This window comes from Prunus dulcis, chromosome 5 (genome assembly GCF_902201215.1).
Source record: "Prunus dulcis chromosome 5, ALMONDv2, whole genome shotgun sequence".
In the NCBI taxonomy this organism is placed as follows: Eukaryota; Viridiplantae; Streptophyta; class Magnoliopsida; order Rosales; family Rosaceae; genus Prunus; species Prunus dulcis.
Window position 1 is genome coordinate 2,935,024 of NC_047654.1, and position 21,721 is coordinate 2,956,744.

At 38.4% G+C, this 21,721-nt stretch overlaps 1 protein-coding gene across 4 annotated transcripts; it reads right to left on the bottom strand.

Moving 5' to 3' along the window:
• Positions 1-16,329: 16,329 nt before the first annotated feature.
• LOC117629213 (probable transcription factor KAN2) lies at positions 16,330-21,497 on the bottom strand. Of its 4 annotated transcripts, none has more exons than XM_034361726.1 (6): positions 20,383-21,497; positions 20,087-20,163; positions 18,989-19,034; positions 18,655-18,835; positions 17,683-17,755; positions 16,330-16,954 (listed from the first exon to the last, which is right to left on the bottom strand). In XM_034361726.1, exons 1-6 carry the CDS (start codon positions 21,095-21,097, stop codon positions 16,817-16,819), a joined length of 1,230 nt encoding a protein of 409 aa, XP_034217617.1. In that variant the 5' UTR covers positions 21,098-21,497; the 3' UTR covers positions 16,330-16,816. The 4 variants fall into 4 exon arrangements, with proteins under 4 accessions (XP_034217617.1, XP_034217620.1, XP_034217618.1 ...); XM_034361729.1 differs by having other exon boundaries at positions 16,330-16,951; positions 20,383-21,448; XM_034361727.1 differs by having other exon boundaries at positions 16,330-16,951; positions 17,683-17,758; positions 20,383-21,448.
• Between the last annotated feature and the right edge of the window lie 224 nt (positions 21,498-21,721).

The window sequence follows — 21,721 nt, forward strand, 5'->3', positions numbered from 1 at the left end:
AGACTATCTTTGAGACATATTAAAATCAACGCAGTTATATATTTATAGAAATATATGCAATCGCTTTCAAGAGCAGTAAAACTTGCATGAAAGCATTGAAATCCAAATTCGCATAAAAGTACTGAAATCAAACCTGTAATAAAGCAATGTACTTAAAACTTGAATTAAAGCACTGCAATTAATCAAAACTACCACTCGGATGTACCCCTGTAATTCCGTCAATTCCCCTGGCAGGTCTCGGCGACACACAGTCTATCCGAGCCGCAAATCCTAGCAGGATACAGGGGACTATAGTCAGCCTGATCCGCTGGCAGGTCTCGGTGACACAAAGTCAACTCGAGCCGCTCTGACAGGATTCAGGGGACCGTAGTCAGCCTGATCCGCAATCCTGGCAGTTCTCGGGGAACAAGAAGTCAGCCGAGCCGCAAATCTTGGTAGGTCTCGGGACACTAAGTCTGTCGAGTCGCAAATCCTGGCACTCACAGTCCGAGCGTCCCCGAAACTCGTGAGGCAATGTCAAGTGCACTGACGGAACTGAAAAATAGACTGGATGTCCGTAGACATCGGTCCAACTGAGGGTAATAACCATAGCTGGGTACTCACGGTGGTTAAAAATACATATTTTAGAAAATCTGATAAATCACTGTATTTGGCAAGTCTGAAACTAAGCTGCTATTTTCTCTGATATAAATCTCAACTCTGCTTTCTATCACTTTCTAGCATGTTCAACTAAGCAGCATAGAAATAAAGATATTTTACGGCACAAATCATGCTCGGAAAACATTCGATAAAACTTATTCAAAATCAAATAATGAAATTTACTCATATAAACTCATTTATAAAAATTAATATAAAATCATTTATGTAAACTCATTTATATAAATCATTTATATAACTCATTTATATAAAATCATTTATGAAAGAAAGTCCACTCACTCCTGGTCCGAGCTCGCTAGACCTCCTGACGGTCTCTCCTGCGGGCCTGTCTGGTCCCGGGTGCCTGGGTAAACCATCATGAATGTTTAATTAATAAAACTGCTCGGTATAACTTTTTAAGTAAAACCCTGACCCCGACTTCTAGAAGTGCGTGCACTAACTTTAAAGTCATTTTCCTGCCCACTTAGGTATTTCAGATATTTACAATCGTCTGAAAAGACTCGAGACTTCATTAAGCGATAAACTTCCACCTTGGTCGATACGGAACCCCGTGGGGTCCACGACCTCCAATGACCAATCTGAGAGTTCCTCTAAGTTCCTCACGTTTAAGGAACCATATCCTGTAAGTTTGGTCTGAAACTGACGATCGGATTGACCACGATCGTGAAATCATACAATTTCCAAACCCTGGCCCCAGGGTTCGCGATTTCGGAGTATCCGGGACATCGATTCACAATCCGTTGAATCCTACACGATTCTGAAATTATTTGGAACAACATATCCGAAATTGAGCGCAATCCAACGGTTCGGTAATATTGAACCTGGAAATCGCACAATATGGAAAATCCGTTCGAGGCTCAAACGGAATCCAAATTGAGATCCGCGAAATCCTACGTGCTCGTGACAACATAAGGGTAGCAACAAGACACAGTGCCACTGCACTACTCTTACCCACACACCCCAGCACGAGCCGGCAGCGATGGGTGTCCAAAGCGATTTCGGGTAGCCGGAAAAACTTCAAACCACGGCTCCAATATCCTACCCTAGGTAAAACACCATATTTGGAGCCACTTTTGTTCTTGGTCCAACCCCAAAAAGTGGCTGGAAGTGGCCGAAAATCGGCTGAAACTTCAATCTCAAAAATCTGATGGCTACACTACAAATCGATCTAATCCGACCCAACAGGCAGCTAGAACAGCTCGAGAGGTTCAAGATCCATACCTGGGTCGACGAAAATGGTGGCCGGAGGAGGGAGATCGGCGACTGTGAAGTTTCGATGACATTCCGGCGGTTTTCTGTATTTTTCGGCCAGCACAAGCGGTGCCGCAGGCGAGGAATGGTCGGGAAGGGTAGGGGACTCGATGGCGGTTCGAACGCCACCGGTCCCATGGCCGGTGGTGCCCTGAGGCGGCACCAGTGAGCTCTGAAATGCGGCGGCCCATTTTCGCGCGAGAGGAGAGAGTTGGCTGGGTTTTATAGATCCGACTTCAAAATATTTACGGTTATGCCACTGAGACTCTTTTGACCATAACTCTCTCGTTACAACTCCGATTCGGGCCCACTACGTGTCTATGAACTCATTTCAACGTGCTCTACGCAATGGCGCAAGCGGAGTTGTCAAATTACTTCTCGATCAAAAAGTAACCTCTTTCTTAATAAAATATTACGATGGCAAAATCGTCTTTTCGCAAAATAAAATATTCCTTATTTATGAATTTTTGTCTTGGGATATTACATCAAATAGTCAAATTCAGTGTAAATCTGAGTCTAATTTCTATCTACAAGGAAAAATAGAGACATATGCGGAGTTTAGCAGAAGAACTTTGAACAATGAGAACATGGCACCACTTCATAGATACAGTAGTTTTTTGTTTTTTTTTTTTTGTTTTTTTTTTTTTGTTGTTGTTGTTGCATCACAAAATAAAATAGAAATTCCCAAACAATAAAATTCCCAAAACTGAAAAACCAATTACTCAATATGTAAAACAGCCATAGAGTTTTCAAACCAAAAATAACAAACTTGCCTAAATAGCAGTACCATAATTTTTTATTTCAACTACATAGTATTATTGTAATAGAAATTTGCATAAACAAAGTATGCAAACGCAACTAACACACGCCCCAAAACCCCAAATCAAAGGCCCTAGAAAACTCCAAATCAAAACCCAAAAAGATAATGCAGAATATTAGCATAATGAACAACAAAAAATACTCATTTGAGTTTGAATTTTGTAAGGCAAAACTTCTACACAAGCTGGTTTTTGTCAGCCCACCAAACATTAGACGAATAGAAGAGATGTAGAAAGGAAAGACATAGAGAGATGAAATCACAAGGAGACGGAGGTGACGAAGAGAAAAGATGTAGAGAGACGAAGAGATGAGACGTGAAGGAGGAGGAGGAGGCTTCGAAACTCGTGGTTCCGCTTGGGTTTACAAAACCCTCATACAATGGTTCTTATCTGGAGCAAAAAAAAAAAACTCTCAACCAGTCCGATGTGTATTTAGACTCACTAAACAACGGTTAGGACTATAGTATATTTTAATTAGAAAAGTCCAGTCTAATTTGGCCAACCAAATAGGGCCTGAGTGTATTGTCTAGAAAAAATGAACGAAAATAATGAAACTAGGTTATGAGTACATGAAATTAGTTATGGAGCTAGTCAGGTACCAGGGGGTTTGCATTGCAGAATATAGATTTTAAAATACAGGATGTAGATATCGAGTAGGACAGGGGCATATTTGTATTCACATAATAGTTTTCTTTACTTGATGTTTTAAAGAAAAAGAAGGAAATGAGAAGCATAGATTTCAGGCTAAAGCAAATAAGGGGTTCTTTTTCAATAATTTTTTTCTTTTTGGGTCTTTCATTCTTTTGGCAAAGCAATGTACATTGTACTATGTCAGCAATATCAGTCAAAGCTCTTTACAACATTCAATGAAATTGTCAAAATACAAGGTTCAATTTTATAGAAATTTTCTCCAAGGATTATAAAGAGTTTATAAATCAAATTAAATCTTTTGGTAGCTCTTGCTCTAATGACATCTTTGATATGGATGATGAAAAATATCCTAAATTCAAATACACCCCCTCTGGTATTGATATATATATCAAATACCAAAGGGTATGTATTGAATGAGAGAAAGAGAAGTTTTGATTGAGAAAAGAAGAGGTAGATTTAAATAAACGATATTGAAAAATAAAGAAATCGAACCTATAATCTCAAACGTGATACTAAACTTTCTTTACCACTTGAGTTACAACTAGTTTTGATTGAGAGGGAGATGTTTATTTCTTCTTCTAATTATTGGTAAATTAATTAAGAGGGACAGGAAGAAGAAGAGCGAGAGGTTTTTATGGGAGAAAAATAGGGTAAGTAGCCCGCCTTGAAAGCCGGGCAGACAAAGACGGGACTGCCTTCAATGCGCAGGAGGAGAGGGCAGGTATGGTCGCCATCACTTCACCCCTTCTCTCTCCTGCCCGACGTGCCCGTCAGATGTGAAAGGACAACAAAGCTGCAGCTGCTGCTTCTGCTTCTGCTTCTGCCAACCTCTCTGCTGCTAAAACGACAGTGCGTTCAGCGAGGGGTCAATCATAAAGCAATAGATTGCAAAATGATTTTGCCTCGGCCTCTGCACCCCGCTTGACTCTCATTGGCTCTGACACTGCCTGTGTGTCTTTGCTGTATCCCTAGCCCCATCTTGCCACCACGGACCACCCATGACACGTCACGTCGTTGGGCACGTGCGAAGGATTTTAAAAGCATAATGCTTGAGTTTATTTTTATGCTTTTTGTTGTCGTGTCCCAAATAAAATAGAATAATAAATAAATAAATAAATAAATAAATAAATAAATATTCTGCTGTCCCAAAAAGAATTACACCATCTTATTCGCCCGCGCGGGAATTTCGGCTTGCAATGCGTTGTAAACGTATAAATAATGGTTTTGTGTGCTTCTCAGTCTTCTGTTAGTTGCTTCTCATTTCTTTGTTTTTCTCGATTGACTCTTTTTATTCTGCTAAATTCGTAGCGTCCATGCATGTGACAGTCCTTCTCTTTTCATAGATTTGTTTTTTGTTTTTGTTTTTGTGTTTATATAATTTTTTTTTTTCACACAAGAATAAATAAATTAATAATATATATATATATATATTCAAAAATAGGCAATAATTCACATGCTTCTGTTTTTACTTACGCATACATAAAGAAGTTAATAGAAGTTGAAATCTGGCATTCACAATTCAGCCACAAATTCAAGATAGGGTACATTATAACAGTACCTAGAAAAATATGATTTTCCTCCGATCACAACCACAAAAGGGGCAATACAAATATGTTGTATAAAGCTAGCTATGCTTGGTTAAACCATATATTACTAATAGAAAACTTAGAACTAAAAGTTCTTTGAAAGAGAGACTCCAAATGCGCACAATAAATACACATTCTGTTGATGAAACTTAAATTGACTAAGAACCAAGGATGTATCCAATATTTTAAGTGGATTGAGTTGGATTTACCTTACAAACAAACTTGACGGCACGAGCTATAATTTTATTGATAAATAAAATGATACACGCAATTAGAGGGGACATAATGAGTCGTACCACCTTAAAGTGCATCTTGCACATAAGATAGAAACTAGTTTTAAAAAGAAAATAATAAATAAATATGCAATGCATAATACAAAATAAATTTTATTTAAGTTGCATCCTTCAAGGCTTCAAAGAGTTAAAATCACTAATTATTGATTTATTATTGATATTATCAGCTAATTCTTTTTCAATGTGAAGTATCATATAATCAACAAGAAACTCATTCTCTATCTTGTTTCGAAGTCCATTTTTGATAAGTCTCATAGATGAAAATGCGCGTTCTGTTATTGCTACTTGATGATGCATTTTTCTTTTTCTTTTTTAAAAAAAATGCAAAATATTCTTTTTTCCCTTAGAATTTCAATGATGATCCGATATTGTATAAAGCATAACCTAAGAATGATATATAGAAGGCAACTAGGTGTGAAACAATCTCTAGTAAGATAAAACAATAATGGATATATATATACATATGCAGGGAGCTTCAATTGAGGGATTTCTCAAATAAGTTTATTTGATAGACGCCCTTGTAGAGCTCATTCCGTATTGTATTTCAATAATCTAAACCGTCTATTTTGTAGATACTCATTCAAAGATCATCTTTACAAAAAATCATTGGAATCCGATATCATTTGACAACTCAATTGAATTATTGAAATTTTAGTACTTTCTTGAAGCACCGTATTCATTGATTTTGTAGGATACAATTGGATATCGAAACGGTTTCCAATTTGTCTGATTTTTTGTAAGGTTGATCTATGAATGTAGACTTAAAAAATAGATGGTTTGAATCGTTAAAAAAAGGGGACCCTTTTAGGGTCTCCCAAATAAATTTTTTTGAAGGATTCCTCAATAGAAGGGAACTGATACATACATATATATTAACTTATTCCTAATTTTTTTTAAAAAAAAATCATATAATTTTAACAAATTCCTAGTAACTGAGTGAAGAAAATTACCAAAACAAACAAAAAGAGAGGAACTTCGCTTGCTGATTTGCTGGATCGGTGTGCCTCTCTCGCAGCAGTCCACTTTGGTGGCTGCTTTTGTTCCTCACTTCTTTTTTATATGTATAGGTTTTTGTCTCTCACGTAGTTATGTTGTGCTTTTTTTTAATTTCCCAATCACGTAGGTGTTTTTTTATGTTGTAGGTATTGGGTGAGCTGGGTTATGTTTATCTGACTAAGTAGCTTTTTTTTGTTTTTTTTTTGTTTGTAAAGATTACATCACATCTTAAAAAAACGAATAACTATTCGCTAAAAACAATAGTGAACTAATATCTACAATAGATTTTCTAAATTATCTATTTAGACAAAATTTAAAGAGAAACAAAAAAACACGACTCACCCATGCACCTATCTACTTCATAAAATAGAGAGACATCTTAAAAACTCCTAAATCTGAAAGAGATCCCTGATTAAAATATTTGATTTTGAGAACTTGGTGCAGCAGCGTGTTAATTGGGTAGTGTAATTTATCTCCATTCGTTGAAACAACGTTGTTTTTGACAAAATTAAGCTACCAGTAGTTCTAGAGTCAAGTAGTGATCAAGAGTTCTCAAGATAAAGAGAGTCGAAAACCAAGCATATGTTGAAATTTTCTAGTCAAAAGCAAGCAAATTGGAAGCAGCCTCATAACTCCTCGTAGTTAGCCAAACTTAGCTTGAATTTCAATGTCACAACAAGCCTACAAAATTTAAAGACATACTAATTAAGAGCAACCAAAATAATAACACATGGCCTCCATTGTTAGACTCGAGCTAGAGTAACCCAAAAATGCTCAAGATTACCAAAACAATTCAAATTCAAGCCAATGTGATACATGCAAAAGCAATGATTTAGGCATCCTGATTTTATATCCTTAGTGGAAATCTCTTCTTGTCTGGCCATCATTATCCGAGGCAAACCTGCTGTAAGAAATCTATTACTTGGTGCTGCCAAGCTATTAGAAGAGACGTCGAAAACATCCTCTTTAAAACTCTTGTGGCATGGGAGATTGAAGCACAAGAGTTTTACCTTACAAAGAAACTTGACAGAATGAGCGAATTTTATTGATGTTTACACCATAGTGAACCGAGCAGACCCAGCATCAAAGTGACTAGCACCAAGGTAGCCACGTCTTCTTCCCTGTCAAAGGAAGACACACTTCTAAGGTGCCAGACACCTGCTGAAGCTCCCAATTGCCAAACCTAATCTCCAGGACACGTGTCGCCACCATGACGACTTGCACAAAGTCCCACATTGAAACTTTGTGCAAACCTCATACTTTCACCTCCCTATAAATACGAAACAGTACCCAAGTAAAAAGGGGTAACTGCTTTCTCACTTTTACTGTTACTCTGCCAAAGTTAACATTTATAGCTGACTTAGGCATCGGAGAGCCTTCGGCCGGCACCACACCGGTGTCTGAAGCTTAACGATTGCTTCTACCATTTTGTCTTCTGCAGGTCTCCCGCCAGCCTATTTCACAAAAGGCCTCAGCCCTCTTCCCTGCTGAAGACTCCACATATCTCATCACTAAGTTGGACTCAATATTGGCCGGGCCATTTTGAGCATCAACAATTGATAACAAAAAAAAAATAATACACCTAATTAGGGAGGACATAATGAGCAATATACCCCTCAAAATGCATCTAATACATAAGATAGAAGCTTGTAAAAAAAAAAAAAAAAAACATGCAATGCAAATACGAAAGAAAACTATTTAAGTTGCACCATTCAAGTCTTTAAAAAACTAAAATCATTAATGATTCATTCAGTATCGATATTATTAGCTAATTTTTTTATTATTATTTTGCTTGTGTGTAAATACTATATCACGTTTTTTTTTAAATTGAAAAAAATCCGGTTGGGCTATAGCCCATATAACCCCCAATGTAGATTCGTCCCTGGTTTTGACTTTGTCTCTAGGAAAAAAAAAAAAAAGGAAAAACACAAAAACCCACAAAACCTAGCCTCTGTGATTATCACTCGGCCAAGCCAAATCCCAATTTTTTCCACCATCTATTCCAGTTGGTAGCGAATCCAAAATCAAACAAAACACAACCCTTCACATATTTACCTAGATCATCATGCCAGGAGGTTCCACTAAAAAAACCCTTTTGGTGAGTTACATGAGTCCAAGTTGTATGAACTCCGCTGCAAGGCCACACTCATAAAGCAAGATGGGCGTGATCGGCAATCACTACTACGTTTTATTCGTCGCGAAATCAAAAGAAAAATGGCGCGACTAAAATTTGGGTCGCGCAAAATGTCTTAGCTCAACAAAAAACTTATTGCTCGTGCAAAGTGAGGAAGAAAAATGCGGGTTCTTTATTTTGGCGCCAAATACTTGCGCGATGATTTGTCGTCGAGTAAGCAAACCTAGCGTGACGGTTGGATGTTTCATCGCGTAAAGGTGGATAGAAAACAGTGGGTTTTGTTATTTGGGGGCAAAACGTTGTGCGACGACATTTGTCGTCGCGAAAGACAACTTAGCGTGATGATAAGATTTATCATCGCGTAAGAAAAATGTGAGATATTTTTTTTGGCGCCAAAATACTGGAGTGAGGATATTTTTTCGGCGCCAAAGTCTTGCGCGACGGAAATATAGTCTGTAGCATAAAGTTTGATGTCGGTACATTCTTGCGCAGTGGAAGATCGCTTTTACGCGACGAATGTTTGTGCGACAAATCAACTCTTGCGTTACGCAAAAGTGTGATGTCGACACATGCTTGAGCGACGAAATATTTATTTTGTGCGAAGAAAAAGTTGTTTTGGGTGACAAAATTTTGTTTTTGCGACGGCAGTTTGCGCGACGAAATCATGTGTTCGTCGCGCTTTCTTCTTCATATCTGAATTCTACCATTGCAGAGGCAGAATGCAACAAAAAAAAGAAGAAGAAGCCAAAGTCTCTCTTCGCACCTTTCTGCCGCTGCCTCTGCTGGGAATTCAGTACGTTCATTGGATACGTATTTTTTGTCGTTAGTTTAAAAGTATTAATGTAAATTTGTAATAATGCTATTAATTTCGTTCTCGCTAGGGATATTTGTAATTAGCGATTGGTGGAGAACGACTAAGAATATATTTTATTCGTTTTATGTATTAAAAATGTTAAATTAATTACATTATGTTAAACTTAGTTTGTTATGTTTATTATTTTTTTTGTGAAGTTATATTTATATTATGTTGTTAAATTGTGCGTGACGTAGCACAATGTGTTGTTATGTACGAAGTTAATTGAAATGAACTTCGTACTTTTATTTTTATTTTTTGTAACACTTGGTTTCCCTTTCGAGATTAGTTGGATTTCGTGCATGGATGCGTAAAGCATGAGTGCGGTCCAATTAATTCTTGAATTGTCCCATTATTTGGACAGTTTGGGAATGCATAGCTATATCACGTAATGTACAGCTACAAGATTATGTTTAAATTATGGAGAGTTAGGTGTTATCTCTGTACGTTCTTCGGGTGGTACGTAAGTATTTATACATACGGTATACCTCAAGAACTGTATTGAGATGCTGCCGAAATTCATCCATGTTGAAATCTAATCTCATGTAGCCGTACATTACGTGACATGACTATGCATTTCCGAATGGGATAGGGCCCTTACCGGAGGCATAAGGTGACATTATGACTTCATATGAAGTTGTTGTGATTGTTGTGTTGTGATTGTGTTCCATGAATTATAAGTAGGAGGTGGATACATAACCCGAATAGATGCGCATACGAATACTTGGATGGAATTGAGGATTTTATTGAGTTTGCACGTACACACAACTAGGGTGCAACTAGAATCCGTTGTCCTTGTACGAGGAGTAACAACACGTTGTGGGAGACAATTGAAAATGTTGGATTTCATTTAGTAAGAAATGGAATGATTGAGACATATAGCATTTGAAACCTTCACGGGGAATAATTAGATCATGCATCGTCTTCAAATGCCACAAGAGTGGACAATGTTGAACCTATTGCAGATCCTAATGATCAAGTCATGGATATTATACACGATGCTTTTCTATTTGCATCGACCAACATCAATCAGCAAGAGGAAGATGACGTGCCTATACCAATAGACAGTGCAGAGTTTGAACAATATGAAAAACTGTTAAAAAATGCCAACCAAGAGTTATACCCGGGGTTCGAGAGCTTTTCCGTTCTGATGACCATTGTGGAGCTAATGCACGGAAAAATAAAGTATCGTATGTCGAATCTGTGTTTCGATTACTTTTTGGGGTTTTCAAGAGAATGCTTCCGACGGACAATTGTTTGCCGAAAGACCATAAACACGTGCAAAAGATGTTGAATGGTCTTGGATTGGGATATGAAAAAATTCACACATGCAAAAACAATTGCATGTTATTTTACAAAGAGCATGAAACATTAGATACATGCCCTATATGCAATGAGTCGAGGTTCAAAATGACATCTTAGAATAGAACGACTAAGATCCCACAAAAAGTCATGCCCTATCTGCGCTATCTGCCCTTGAAACCTAGGTTGCAGCGATTGTATATGTCGACGCATACTGCCACAGACATGAGATGACATAAGGAAAAACGGGTAGACGACGATGTGATGCGGCATCCTACAAATGGGGAGGCATGGAAAGAGTTCGATCGAACGTTCCCCGAGTTTGCTGCTGATCCTCGAAATGTTAGATTGAGACTTGCCACTAACGGATTCAATCCGTACGGTGTTCTAAACCAACACCACAGCACTTGGCCGAATTTCGTATTCCCATATAATTTGCCACCATGGAAATGCATGAAAAAAGAATACATGATGATAACTGTTTTGATAACTGAGGATCCTAGTAGGTCAATCGATGTTAACTTAAGGCCGCTGGTTGATGAGCTGAAAGATTTATGGACAAACGGTGTGCGCACGTACGACAAATCAACTGGGAATATGTTCACTTTGCAGGCAGCAGTTATGTGGACTGTGAATGATTTTCCAGCATATGCAATGGTTTCTGGGTGGAGCATAAATTTCTGGCGGAATAACAACCTTGCGCGACGGAAGGGTCCTCATTTCGTCACGCAAAGTATACAGAACACAACTTTGCACGACGGTTTTGTTTATTCATCGCGCAATATCAGTCAGACTTTTCAGTCTCTCTCTCTCTCTCCCCCGCCTAAACCCAAAACCCCAAATTTCTGGCAGAATAACAACCTTCCGGGATGGAAGCATTTTTTTTCGTCACGCAAAGTGTATAGAACACAACCTTGTGCGACGGTTTAGTTTATTCGTCGCACAATATCAGTTAGACCTTTCAGTCTCTCTCTCCCCCGCCTAAACCCTAAACCCCAAATTTCTGGCGGAATAACAACCTTGCGAGACGGAAGAGTTCTTTTTTCATTGCGCAAAGTGTACAGAACACTTTCTTGCGCGACAATTCTGTTTATTCATCGCGCAATATCAGTCAGACCTTTTAGTCTCTCTCTCCCCCGCCTAAACCCTAAACCCCAAATTTCTAGCGGAATAACAACCTTGCGCGACGCTATGTTTTGTTCGTCGCGCAAGGTAACCAAAATTTTGGCGCAATTACAACCTTGCGCGACGGGTTGGTTATTTCGTCGAGCAATGTAATGAAAATTTGGGCGGAAATTCTACCTTGCTCGACGTCATTATTTTTTTTCGGTCGCGTAAGTTGATTAAACATACCTTGCGCGACGCCATGTGTTATTCGTTGCACAAGATCGATTAAATTTTCAGAAACAACACGACAACCTCCTTTCTTCCTCACTTTGTCTCTCTGCTCTAAACTCTCTCTCTCTCTCTCTCTCTCTCTCTCTCTCTCTCCGCCGTCACCTCAGCCTACTGGTCCCCCGAAAAAAGGACCAGGCCGCCAGAACCTTCGAAGCCGTCGAGTCTGCCGTCGTCACTGTCGAGTCTGCCGTCGAAAATTCCTCGGTTTTCACAGATTCTTCGCTGGCCTCGTTCTCTCTCCTCAGGCCACCAAATCCAACACCTCAGGTATGCTTTCTGGACTATTTTTCGTGCTCAAGCTAATTGTTGGGTAGGATTTGATTAATTGTTGCAATAGGTTTCTGGAATTGAAACCCTAAGTTGTGGCCGGTTTTTGGATTTAAATTCCAGCCACTTCCGGCCATTTTTCGGGGTATGTCCGAGAACAAAAGTAGCTCAATTGATGTTTTGTACATAGGGTAGGAACCTTGGCCCTTAATTTTTAGAATTTTTCGGCAATTGTTATCGCTTTGGACACCCACGCGCTGCCGGCGCGTAGGATACTATAGCAGTGGGGCATTGGGTCCCAATGCAATCCCTTAGTTGTCCCAAGCACGTATGTGTGCTCGGATTTGAATTTGGTTACCATTTGAGTCTCGAACGGATTTTGCCTATTGTGCGATTTTCGGGTTTGATATGTTTGGACTGTTGGATCGAACTCAAACTCACGTATGTTGTGCCTTGTATTTCTAGGATCGTGTAGGATTCGACGGATTATGGATTGAAGTCCCAAATACTCCAAAATCGCAAACCCTAGGTCAAGCTATGCTTTTAATTAATTAGTTAAAATTCTTAATGAAATTGTATGTGCTTACAATTATATATTCGTAAATTTGATTAATTTTTATGTATTAATATATTCAAACCTAATTAGAAGTCGTAAGGCGCTGACGAGTGCATAGAGTTCGCCTTCCTTAGCCCAGCAGTCATCTGCTGCTACTGCTCCAGCACTGATGGACCATTTGCCAGTTGGTCCCGGGGGGTCCTAGGCCCCTGTGTCATCGGCTTCATCAGTGGCACATCCTGTTAGCGCTAGGCGGCGTCACCCGCCCGCCAGCACCACCGACACCACATCGACCGACGCTACTGGTGTGTCGGGATCACAGCCAGGTATAGATTTCCTTCAACTCTAGTTTTTTTTTTTTTTTCCTTTGTGTATTTTATAGTTAAATTTGTTATTTATTTAACATTAATGTCATATTTTTTTTGCAGTCAAGAAGAACACCCGAGGGCCATGTCGGCAGTTGAAGACGGCGAAGGTCACCTAGGTAACCAACAATATTATCAACATCGGATACGACGAGCGACATCGGGCTGCACCGACGACGGAGTTGCATAGCTCCTTGGCCCACGACATTGGTCATGTCGTTCGGATCCATTGCCCGATGCAATGGAAGTCTTGGAAGGTCATGCCTGACGAGATCAGGACGGAGGTTCGCAGCCAGTTGTCGGTATGTATCCTACCTTTTAATTCTTTTTCTTTCAAACTTTATATATTTATATTACTTAATGTATGTAATTAATTTATTGCAGACGAACTACAACTTAGAGGACCTGGATGACAAGTCGTTGGCGTACGTCAACATACTCTTCGCTGAGAGGTACAAGCAGTGGAAGAGTGACTTGCACCACCATTTTGAGGCGTTTGATGATCTGCAAGTTGCTCTTCAGGAGGGTTGCCCGAAGGAGCTTGAAAGGGGGAGGATAGTAGGGCGTGGCTCTGAGCTCATTTTCAGGTGCCCGATTTTGTGGTATTTTTTAATATTAATTTCAAAATTATTACATTTTTATTACTAATGTTTATTTAATTTTTTATATTTCATTTCAATTATTACATTTTTTTTAATTACTAATGTTTATTTAATTTTTTATATTTAATTTCAATTTCAACTAATACGTTTTTTTTTTTTTTTTAACAGAATAATGCCAAAGTCAATAAAGGCAATAGGAAGAAGAAGACTCTTCTCCACCATTCAGGTTCTAGGCCCTTCTCTTATAGAATGGATGCACAGCGCCGGAGGGAGGGGGGCGCGCTAATAAGGAAATTGTTTATATTTAATTTTTAATATGTCATTATTATAAATTTATTTTTTTCGTACTAACATTTTTCTTCTCTTGTTCAATTTAGAGGGGGTCCAAATTCCCAGAGATCGACGTCTTTGGCGATGTTTATGTTCGACCTGGGAATGAGTTGGCCGAGTCCCTTCATGTAAGTATTATTTAATTTTAATTCTTATGTTATGCATTCAAGTTTTAGGGTTAGTATATGAATGTTTTAATTTATATTTTATATTATGTTAAACAGACGACGATAGTGGAGAGGAGCCAGTTGGTTCTTCAAGAGTCCGCCCCCCCAACTTCCTCCCGATACTCCAATTGAGTCTGTGGATCCTCTACAGGATGCTGGGTTTCAGATCTTGACGGTGACGTTGGATCAGACTCTCGGGAGAAGGCTGGGGACATATTGTGGAGGGATGGGGAATGCTCGGCCGAGGGAACCTAGAACCCGTTCATCAGCGCAGTCAAACAGTCAGGTGACTACTTTGACAGCAAAGGTGGCCAAGCTGCAAGGTCAAATGTCAGTGATTTTGCAATCTATCGCGAGGTCCGGCATTCCAGTCCCGCAGTTTGATGCGTCGACCTCCGAGCCCGTCCACCCTGAGCATGCCCACCAGACCACTGTCCCTGTGGACGCCCAGACCTCTGAGCCTCATATAGGCTACGACCAAGTAGATTTTGCAACATTATTTGATTAGTTTTTTATTTTCGTAATTATATTTTAAACATTTCTCTTGTATATACATTTATTTTATTTTATATAATTTTTTGTTCCCTTCAATTCATTTTTTTAATTGCAATTTCATTTTATTATCCCTTCCTTTCTGTTGTTGCCAGCACTTTCTCGGGCCGAGTCGGAATTTTTTTTTTAAGGGCAGGCAAAGCCCGAAGGCTGCCATTTCGTCGTGCAAATTCATTTTTACAAAATTAAAAAAAAACTATATTTTAAATACATCATGACAAAATTATTCGTCTCGCGAAATGGATATGCGCGACGACTAATGTTTCGTTGCGCCATATTGTTCGTCGCGCAAATGTTGGAGACATGAATTGCGTGACGAAAAAAATATCGTTGAGCAAATAGTTGCAACACTAATCGCCCGATGTACTCGCGACGATCATGTTGTCATTGCGCAAATGTTTGTGCAACGAATAATTGTGTCGTCCCTAAACCTTTTGTGCGGCGAAGGTTAACCGTCGCTCTGTTTTGCGCGACCAATGAAAAATATTGGTCGCGCAATGTCTTTCTTCATGCTCTTTGCGCGACGAATTTTCTGTCGTACTGAAAGTTGTGCGACTAAAAGTAACTTTGCAAGACAAAATATTCTTCGTCGTGTAAATCATAAAATGTAGTAGTGAGTTGAGGTCGAGTACATGGGTGTGGCTCAGAGAGTGTGTGAGCTTCTCTGGTTAAGAAGTTTACTCACTGAAATTGGGTTTCCACTGCAGGAAATTATAGATCTCTATTGTGATAATCATGCAGCTCGAGAAATTGCAAAAAATCCACTTCAACATGACAAAACTAAACACGTTGAAGTAGATTGACACTTTATCAAAGAAAAACTTATTGAAAAGTTAATTGATATCTCATTGTTTTGATCAACTGGCTTAACTTTTATTTGCAAAACATTTTGGAGTGCCATAACCACTCCAAAATTATATGTGGGATCATACCTTTGCAAAATATGAGCCCATTAACGTGTATTTAGTGATTTTTTTCCTTTTACTTTTTTTTAGGAGAAATTCAAAGTTGAAATCATCCCCCTTCTAAATAAAAGAGGAAAAGTAAAAACCCATATGTGTTAATTGGTGACCACTTTCAGAGAAGCTTCCGTTTGGGGATAAAAATGACATCAAAATTACAAATTGCAACCATTCTTTTTGAAAGTAACGATGGCAGTCTAAACTTTATCCATTATAAAACTTAAAGTTCAACGACAAAAGTAATCATCATGCGAATGATTCTTGCCACCAAACAAGGTAGGAATTTGGCATTATCTCATTCTCACACAAACACACGATGATATTAATTAGGAAAAAGAAGAACCCTAATGTCATCTCTCATCTGAGATAAAAATGACAACCAAGAAAAAAAACTTTGCCTGAAATTCTCCTTTTCCATTTTCCTTCCTTTGTGTTTGTATTTTTTTTGGTACTTTTGATGTCTTGGTTTCACGAACTTTTATATAGTTTATATTCTGAAATTCTTTCTTTTCCCTTTGTCCGTAAAGTGTAAAGCATGTGACAGTGGTGGTGCATGCATAAGAATGAAAAGAGAACCCAACACCTTTGGTAAAAATATGAAAGAAAATATATTTCATATATAAATGTAAAGTGCTCCATTACAATTACCAAGGATCACTTCATACTTTAAGATAGTTAAAGGTCACTCTCTCTCTCACTCTCTCTCTCTCTCTCTCTCTCTCTCATCAGTGCAAAAAACATACAAAATCAATTAGCTAGATGTCCTTGATATATTTACGTGGGAATATAATATGTTTGATTGGGATCTCACAGATTGATAGGAAGGACATGCTTTTTTTTCCACCCCTTCTCCTTTTGTTGCTTTCTGTCTTTCTTGTCTCCTTGTCTTTCTTTAGCTCTCCTTTTACTTTTCTTTTTCTTTTGTTTCTTTTTCCTTTCTTTTTCCTCTGATTTCCTCAGCGGGTACCTGATTCTCATCTCCATGGCAGCCCCCATTCATTCAGAGACATAATATAATGAATTAAAAATGATTAAAAACTGAATAGGGTCAATTAATTTATTTCCCCTATTCAATTTCAAAGTGGCCTGCCCAAAGTGAACTCCAAATTGGGCTTCCTGGGGCTTCTTGTCCCTGCAGAAATGTTTGTTGTTGAGGAGCTTACATCTGATATTCTCTCATAACTCAAGCCTTTTGGATCCCTCATGTCTTCCTTCTGAAACAAAAGATATATGCATATCTATTATATGATATGCCTATAAATACACTTAAAACAAAACACCATGCAGAAGAAGCCTAACAAGTGTGTGTGAACTGTGGGTGAGAGTGGGAATCAAAGGACATTTGACTCACTGAGGGAATATTTATCAAGGAAAAAAGAAACTTTGAAATAGTACACTAGAAAGCCTGCACAACTGTGCATTATTCTCTCCATAGCTAACATACCCAATTGCGTATATATACATATATATGTTATGCAATGCATGGTCAACCTATGGGCTTGGTGAGTCAAATGAGTTAGGTTTTGGGTCTAGGGGTAGTAATGAGATGAGAGGGATTGTTAATTTTATATATTCAGAAAGAGGCTTTCTTCTTTTTTTTCCCTTTTGCCCTAGTGAAAAAGAGATTTATATATATATATATATATATATGCCAATCTACAAAGAATAACAAACAAGCTTTTACATATCACAAGAACTCTTTTTCATCTGGGACATGTGAGAATGACAGAATTAACCCTTCAAGTTTTTAAGGGAACCAGCTTTTGAAAAGCCTTTCCCTTTTCTCCCTCTCTCTCTACTCTTTGTAATGTGCATGACTTTATGGAGAAAGATGGAAACAAAATAACCTTTGTTTTCTTCAGTTATTCCCATGATATATATATATATATGTATGTTTTGGAAATAACTGAATTTAAATAGTAATTAATGAATAAATTGGTACCCCCTGATCATCAAGAGATGGTATATTTGCAGGCGCAGAAGAATCCTTTGTGTTTGCATGCAACCAAGCTTCTCTGCTACAAACAAACAGATTGAGAGAATATTTTCTATCAGTGGAAGCCATGCATGCAGATGAAAAAGCAAAAAGATTCAAAGAAAGCAATCTTTACGACTCTCTTGTTTATAGAGAACTAGCTAGCTTAGCTACTCTCCCTCTCTCTCTCTCTCTCTCTCTCTCTCTCTCTCTCTCTCTCTCTCTCTCAGCTCGCACTTTAGTCTTTAAATTTTGTGCTGATTGAAATAAAGCAGAATTCCCATGTGAGAGGCATTTGTTAAACACAAGAAAGAATGAGCATATAGCCAGCAATTCACAGACTACAAGGAAGTTCCAAAGATTTATTTCTACTAATTAAAGGGTCCATCATTTCATAATGGGTTTTTGGTTTATCTTTGAGACTAAGTTTTCCAACTGTGTAGGCCCCATGCAATAGGAGCCCCACAAAATCCAAAGGAAAGAGATATCTCCATCTTTGAGGTGGATTTTGTCAAAAATTTCTTTTTTACTTGCTTTTCACCACCTGCCCACTTGATGAAACACCTTATAATTACCCCATCATCATCATTTCTAGATTTATTCTTTTTGTGATTTCTTGCATGCAAAAGTAAAAAAAAATGAGGGCCTCATGGGCCATGCATGTACATGTAATGTCTTCAAAATCACACTTCTCCCAACCTAGACAAGCTCAAATTTACCACAAGAACATTCCAATTCTCAATCAATACCATATAAATGTATGATTAGCTACAAAAGAACAAAGCTTAGACAAGACAACAAAAAGATGTCAAATTATTGCATGATGAATTGGCATTTTTCTTAAAGTTTTCATCCCCCTCTCCCCTTCCTTTTGTCTCTTTTGTATTATTCGAAGAGACTAATTAAGATTAGTTAAGCAGCAGGTTAATTAGTGTTTACCTTGAAGAGTTGCTCCAGAGGCCATAGTATTCTTTATTATCTTGAACCTGAGGAGTGGATCTTGATCCCTGCTGCTGAGCTGGTGAGAGCTGATCACAAGACCTTCTTGGGTTCTGAAGGTCAAGCATTATGTCTTCAGTGGTGTCCCCAGATGAAGCATTTTCGTACACATCAGATTGTCCTGTCCAATAAAATAAACTAAAATTTTATTAATTAACAAATTAACCCCTAACCATAATGCTTTGTTGCACATTTTTCATTTCTAACTGGATTTCAAATAAATCAGAAAATTAAAAAAACTGGAAAAAAAAGTGGAGGGCATTATTATATTAACCTGAAGAGGGCGCTGCTTTATCGGTGGTTTTCACCGTCCGATACATCTGCACACATTAACATTTTGATGCATATATTAGAATGGATACTAGAGCATTAGCATTACACTAATAATTTGACCAGTTAAACACAGAGAGAGAGAGAGAGAGTGAAGATTACAAAAAATTTGCAGTTTGTTTTTGTTATAGACATGTCTGAAAACACATTGCAAGTACATACAGAGAGACATTTATATTGTATTATTCTTGTATTCAATGCGCGCATGTTTGCATAGGGATGTGAGCATGGATGCATCATGCCATGCATATATAGTGCATACATAACCATGGTTGGGGTTAGAGATAATGAAGGTAACCGTGGTTAGAATTGAACCCATGATCTGATGAAGATATCATTGAGAAATGATGATGTTTGTGTACTTGTTTAATATTATATATAGATAGATGGAGTGTTTAAAGCTTGTCTGGGATCGGCTTGGCTATAGCTACGACGACTTATTTTGAATTCCTTGGGCTTTGTCTTACTCGATTTCTGAAATCGATGCATCTCACTGCTCTCTCTCTTTCTCTCTCTATAGCTAGATAGTAGGGGGAGAGAGAGAGCATTGATTTTTTCTTTAACTTGGGGTGGTTCATTCCTCCAAGCAAAAAGCTGTTCATTATGAGCTTGCAGAAGCGGAAGCAGAACCATCAGATCTATCTATCTATCGATCGCAAGTAGAAAAACAAGCTACTTGCTAAGGATTTCTGAGTCTCATCTGCAGCAAAACAACACCATTGGAGTTTGGAAAATATAAATATTTATATATATAATAAACACCTGCATAGCTCCTTCCTCGTGTACAAATATTAACTAATGCAGGCTGTAAAAATTGTAAATTTCGTACTTCATTTTTACTTAAGCTCCATCAGTAAATATTAGTGCCTCAACTTCAACACCCAAATTAATTAAGATGAAAAGAAAAAATGGGGAGATTGCAGGAAAGCCAAACAAACATGCATGCTAGGCTAGCTGATTCTCAGAGAGAAGAGAATGACAAAAACATAGCTACGAGAAGAACACACATCTAATAACTTAAAGAAAAATACTATTAGCTCACCTGTAAATGAGATTTGACATGTGCCAAGGTGAGATCTTTGACATCCATAAGCTCAAGAACTGACTTTGGTGTAGCCCCTAATGTATATAAAACCCACAACATTATTATTAATTAAACAGAAAAAATAGGGAAAGGCATTAACAGGAGAATAGATGAGAACAAGTCAACTTATTTTCCATTTTCTTGGGTTTTTTTTTTTTCCTGTATGTTGTTGAAGACAACCAATAAAGAAAGGATAATTGAAACAAGAAAACGAAAACAAGTGAGAGGAGTGAGAGAGTAGAGCTTGTTCTTACTTTCATGGCCACCCAAAAGCTCAACGGCGTGAACAAAGCGAGCGTGTAGAGTGGTAGTCCAGCGCATCCGAGGGGCTCTCATGCTGCGCTTTGCCGGAAAGCGGGACAAGAACCTGGATCGGAGAAGACCCCCTTGAGCCTGAAATAGTGGGCTTGAAGAGCTTGTAATTGTGGAGGTGGAAGTACAGGAATTACTGTCCAAAGGCTTTTGGGAAGAAAATGGGAACAAATTAGGGGGAGGAGGGTTTTGGTACACTGGAATTCCCCTAATGGGCCTCAAGAACCCAAGATGATCTGATTGTGACTGTGATTGCAATTGTAATTGTTGGTCATGAACATTTAATAGTGGGTGATGATTTACTTGGGGGACTGAGAACTGGTTTTGCTCAAAACCCTGGAAAACATTACCATTTTGGTTGAGGTGGTGGATTATATGGTTAGAGCTAATATTGGACTGATGATGCTGGTGGTGGTGATGATGGAGACCATGAGCATAAACCCTTGGATTTGAGACCTCGAGCTCGAAACCGGTATTGGGTTTTGCCATTGAGGAGGAGAAGGAGGTTCTGGAGTCCAAGGCTCTCCTCCAGAACCCCAAATCCACCTCCTCTTGCTCTTCTCTACTACTTCTCCTCCAACTACTTGATGATGTGGGTTTGCTGTTTGGAGGGCTAATTTGAAGAGATAAGTCTGGCTGTGCAGGGAACAGCTCCATGATCTTCCTCTCTGCTTGCTCTTTCCTTATATATATTCCCCTCTACCTTGTTTATATTGTAAGAACTTTTCTTCTTCCCTTGTGCTTGTGCTTGTGCTTGTGGTGGAGGAGCTTCCCAAGTGTGTTTTATTTGTATCTGAGCTTCCTTTGGTGATCTGAAGAGGGGATGAAGGTTATGGATTTTAAGGCGTTGGAGATTAATTTCTGGGTATTTTGTGCAGATGGATTTTGATCAATTTGTGGGAGTAGTTGCAGAGAGATTTGAGATTGAGATGAGAGAGAGAAACAAAGAGGAGAGAAGAAATGACAAGGTATGAAGTGAATGGTTGTTTCTTTTGTGTGAAGTATATGTGAGAAAATGACACTTGAGAGAGAGAGAGACAGAGAGACAGAGAGAGAGAGAGAGCAGAGAAGGTGTGTTTTTTCTTTGTGGACGTGGGGGGGTAGGGTATTAGGGTGAGAAAGTAAGATAAAGAGAAGAGATAGAAAAATAGTAAATAAAGTTAGGGACATTTTTTCTTTCTAATCACTTGATTCCTTCTAATTACACCCTCTTTTTTTTTTTTCTTTTTCTTTTTGAACAGCAGGTATGAATATTTAATTTGCAAAATTAATTTTTACACG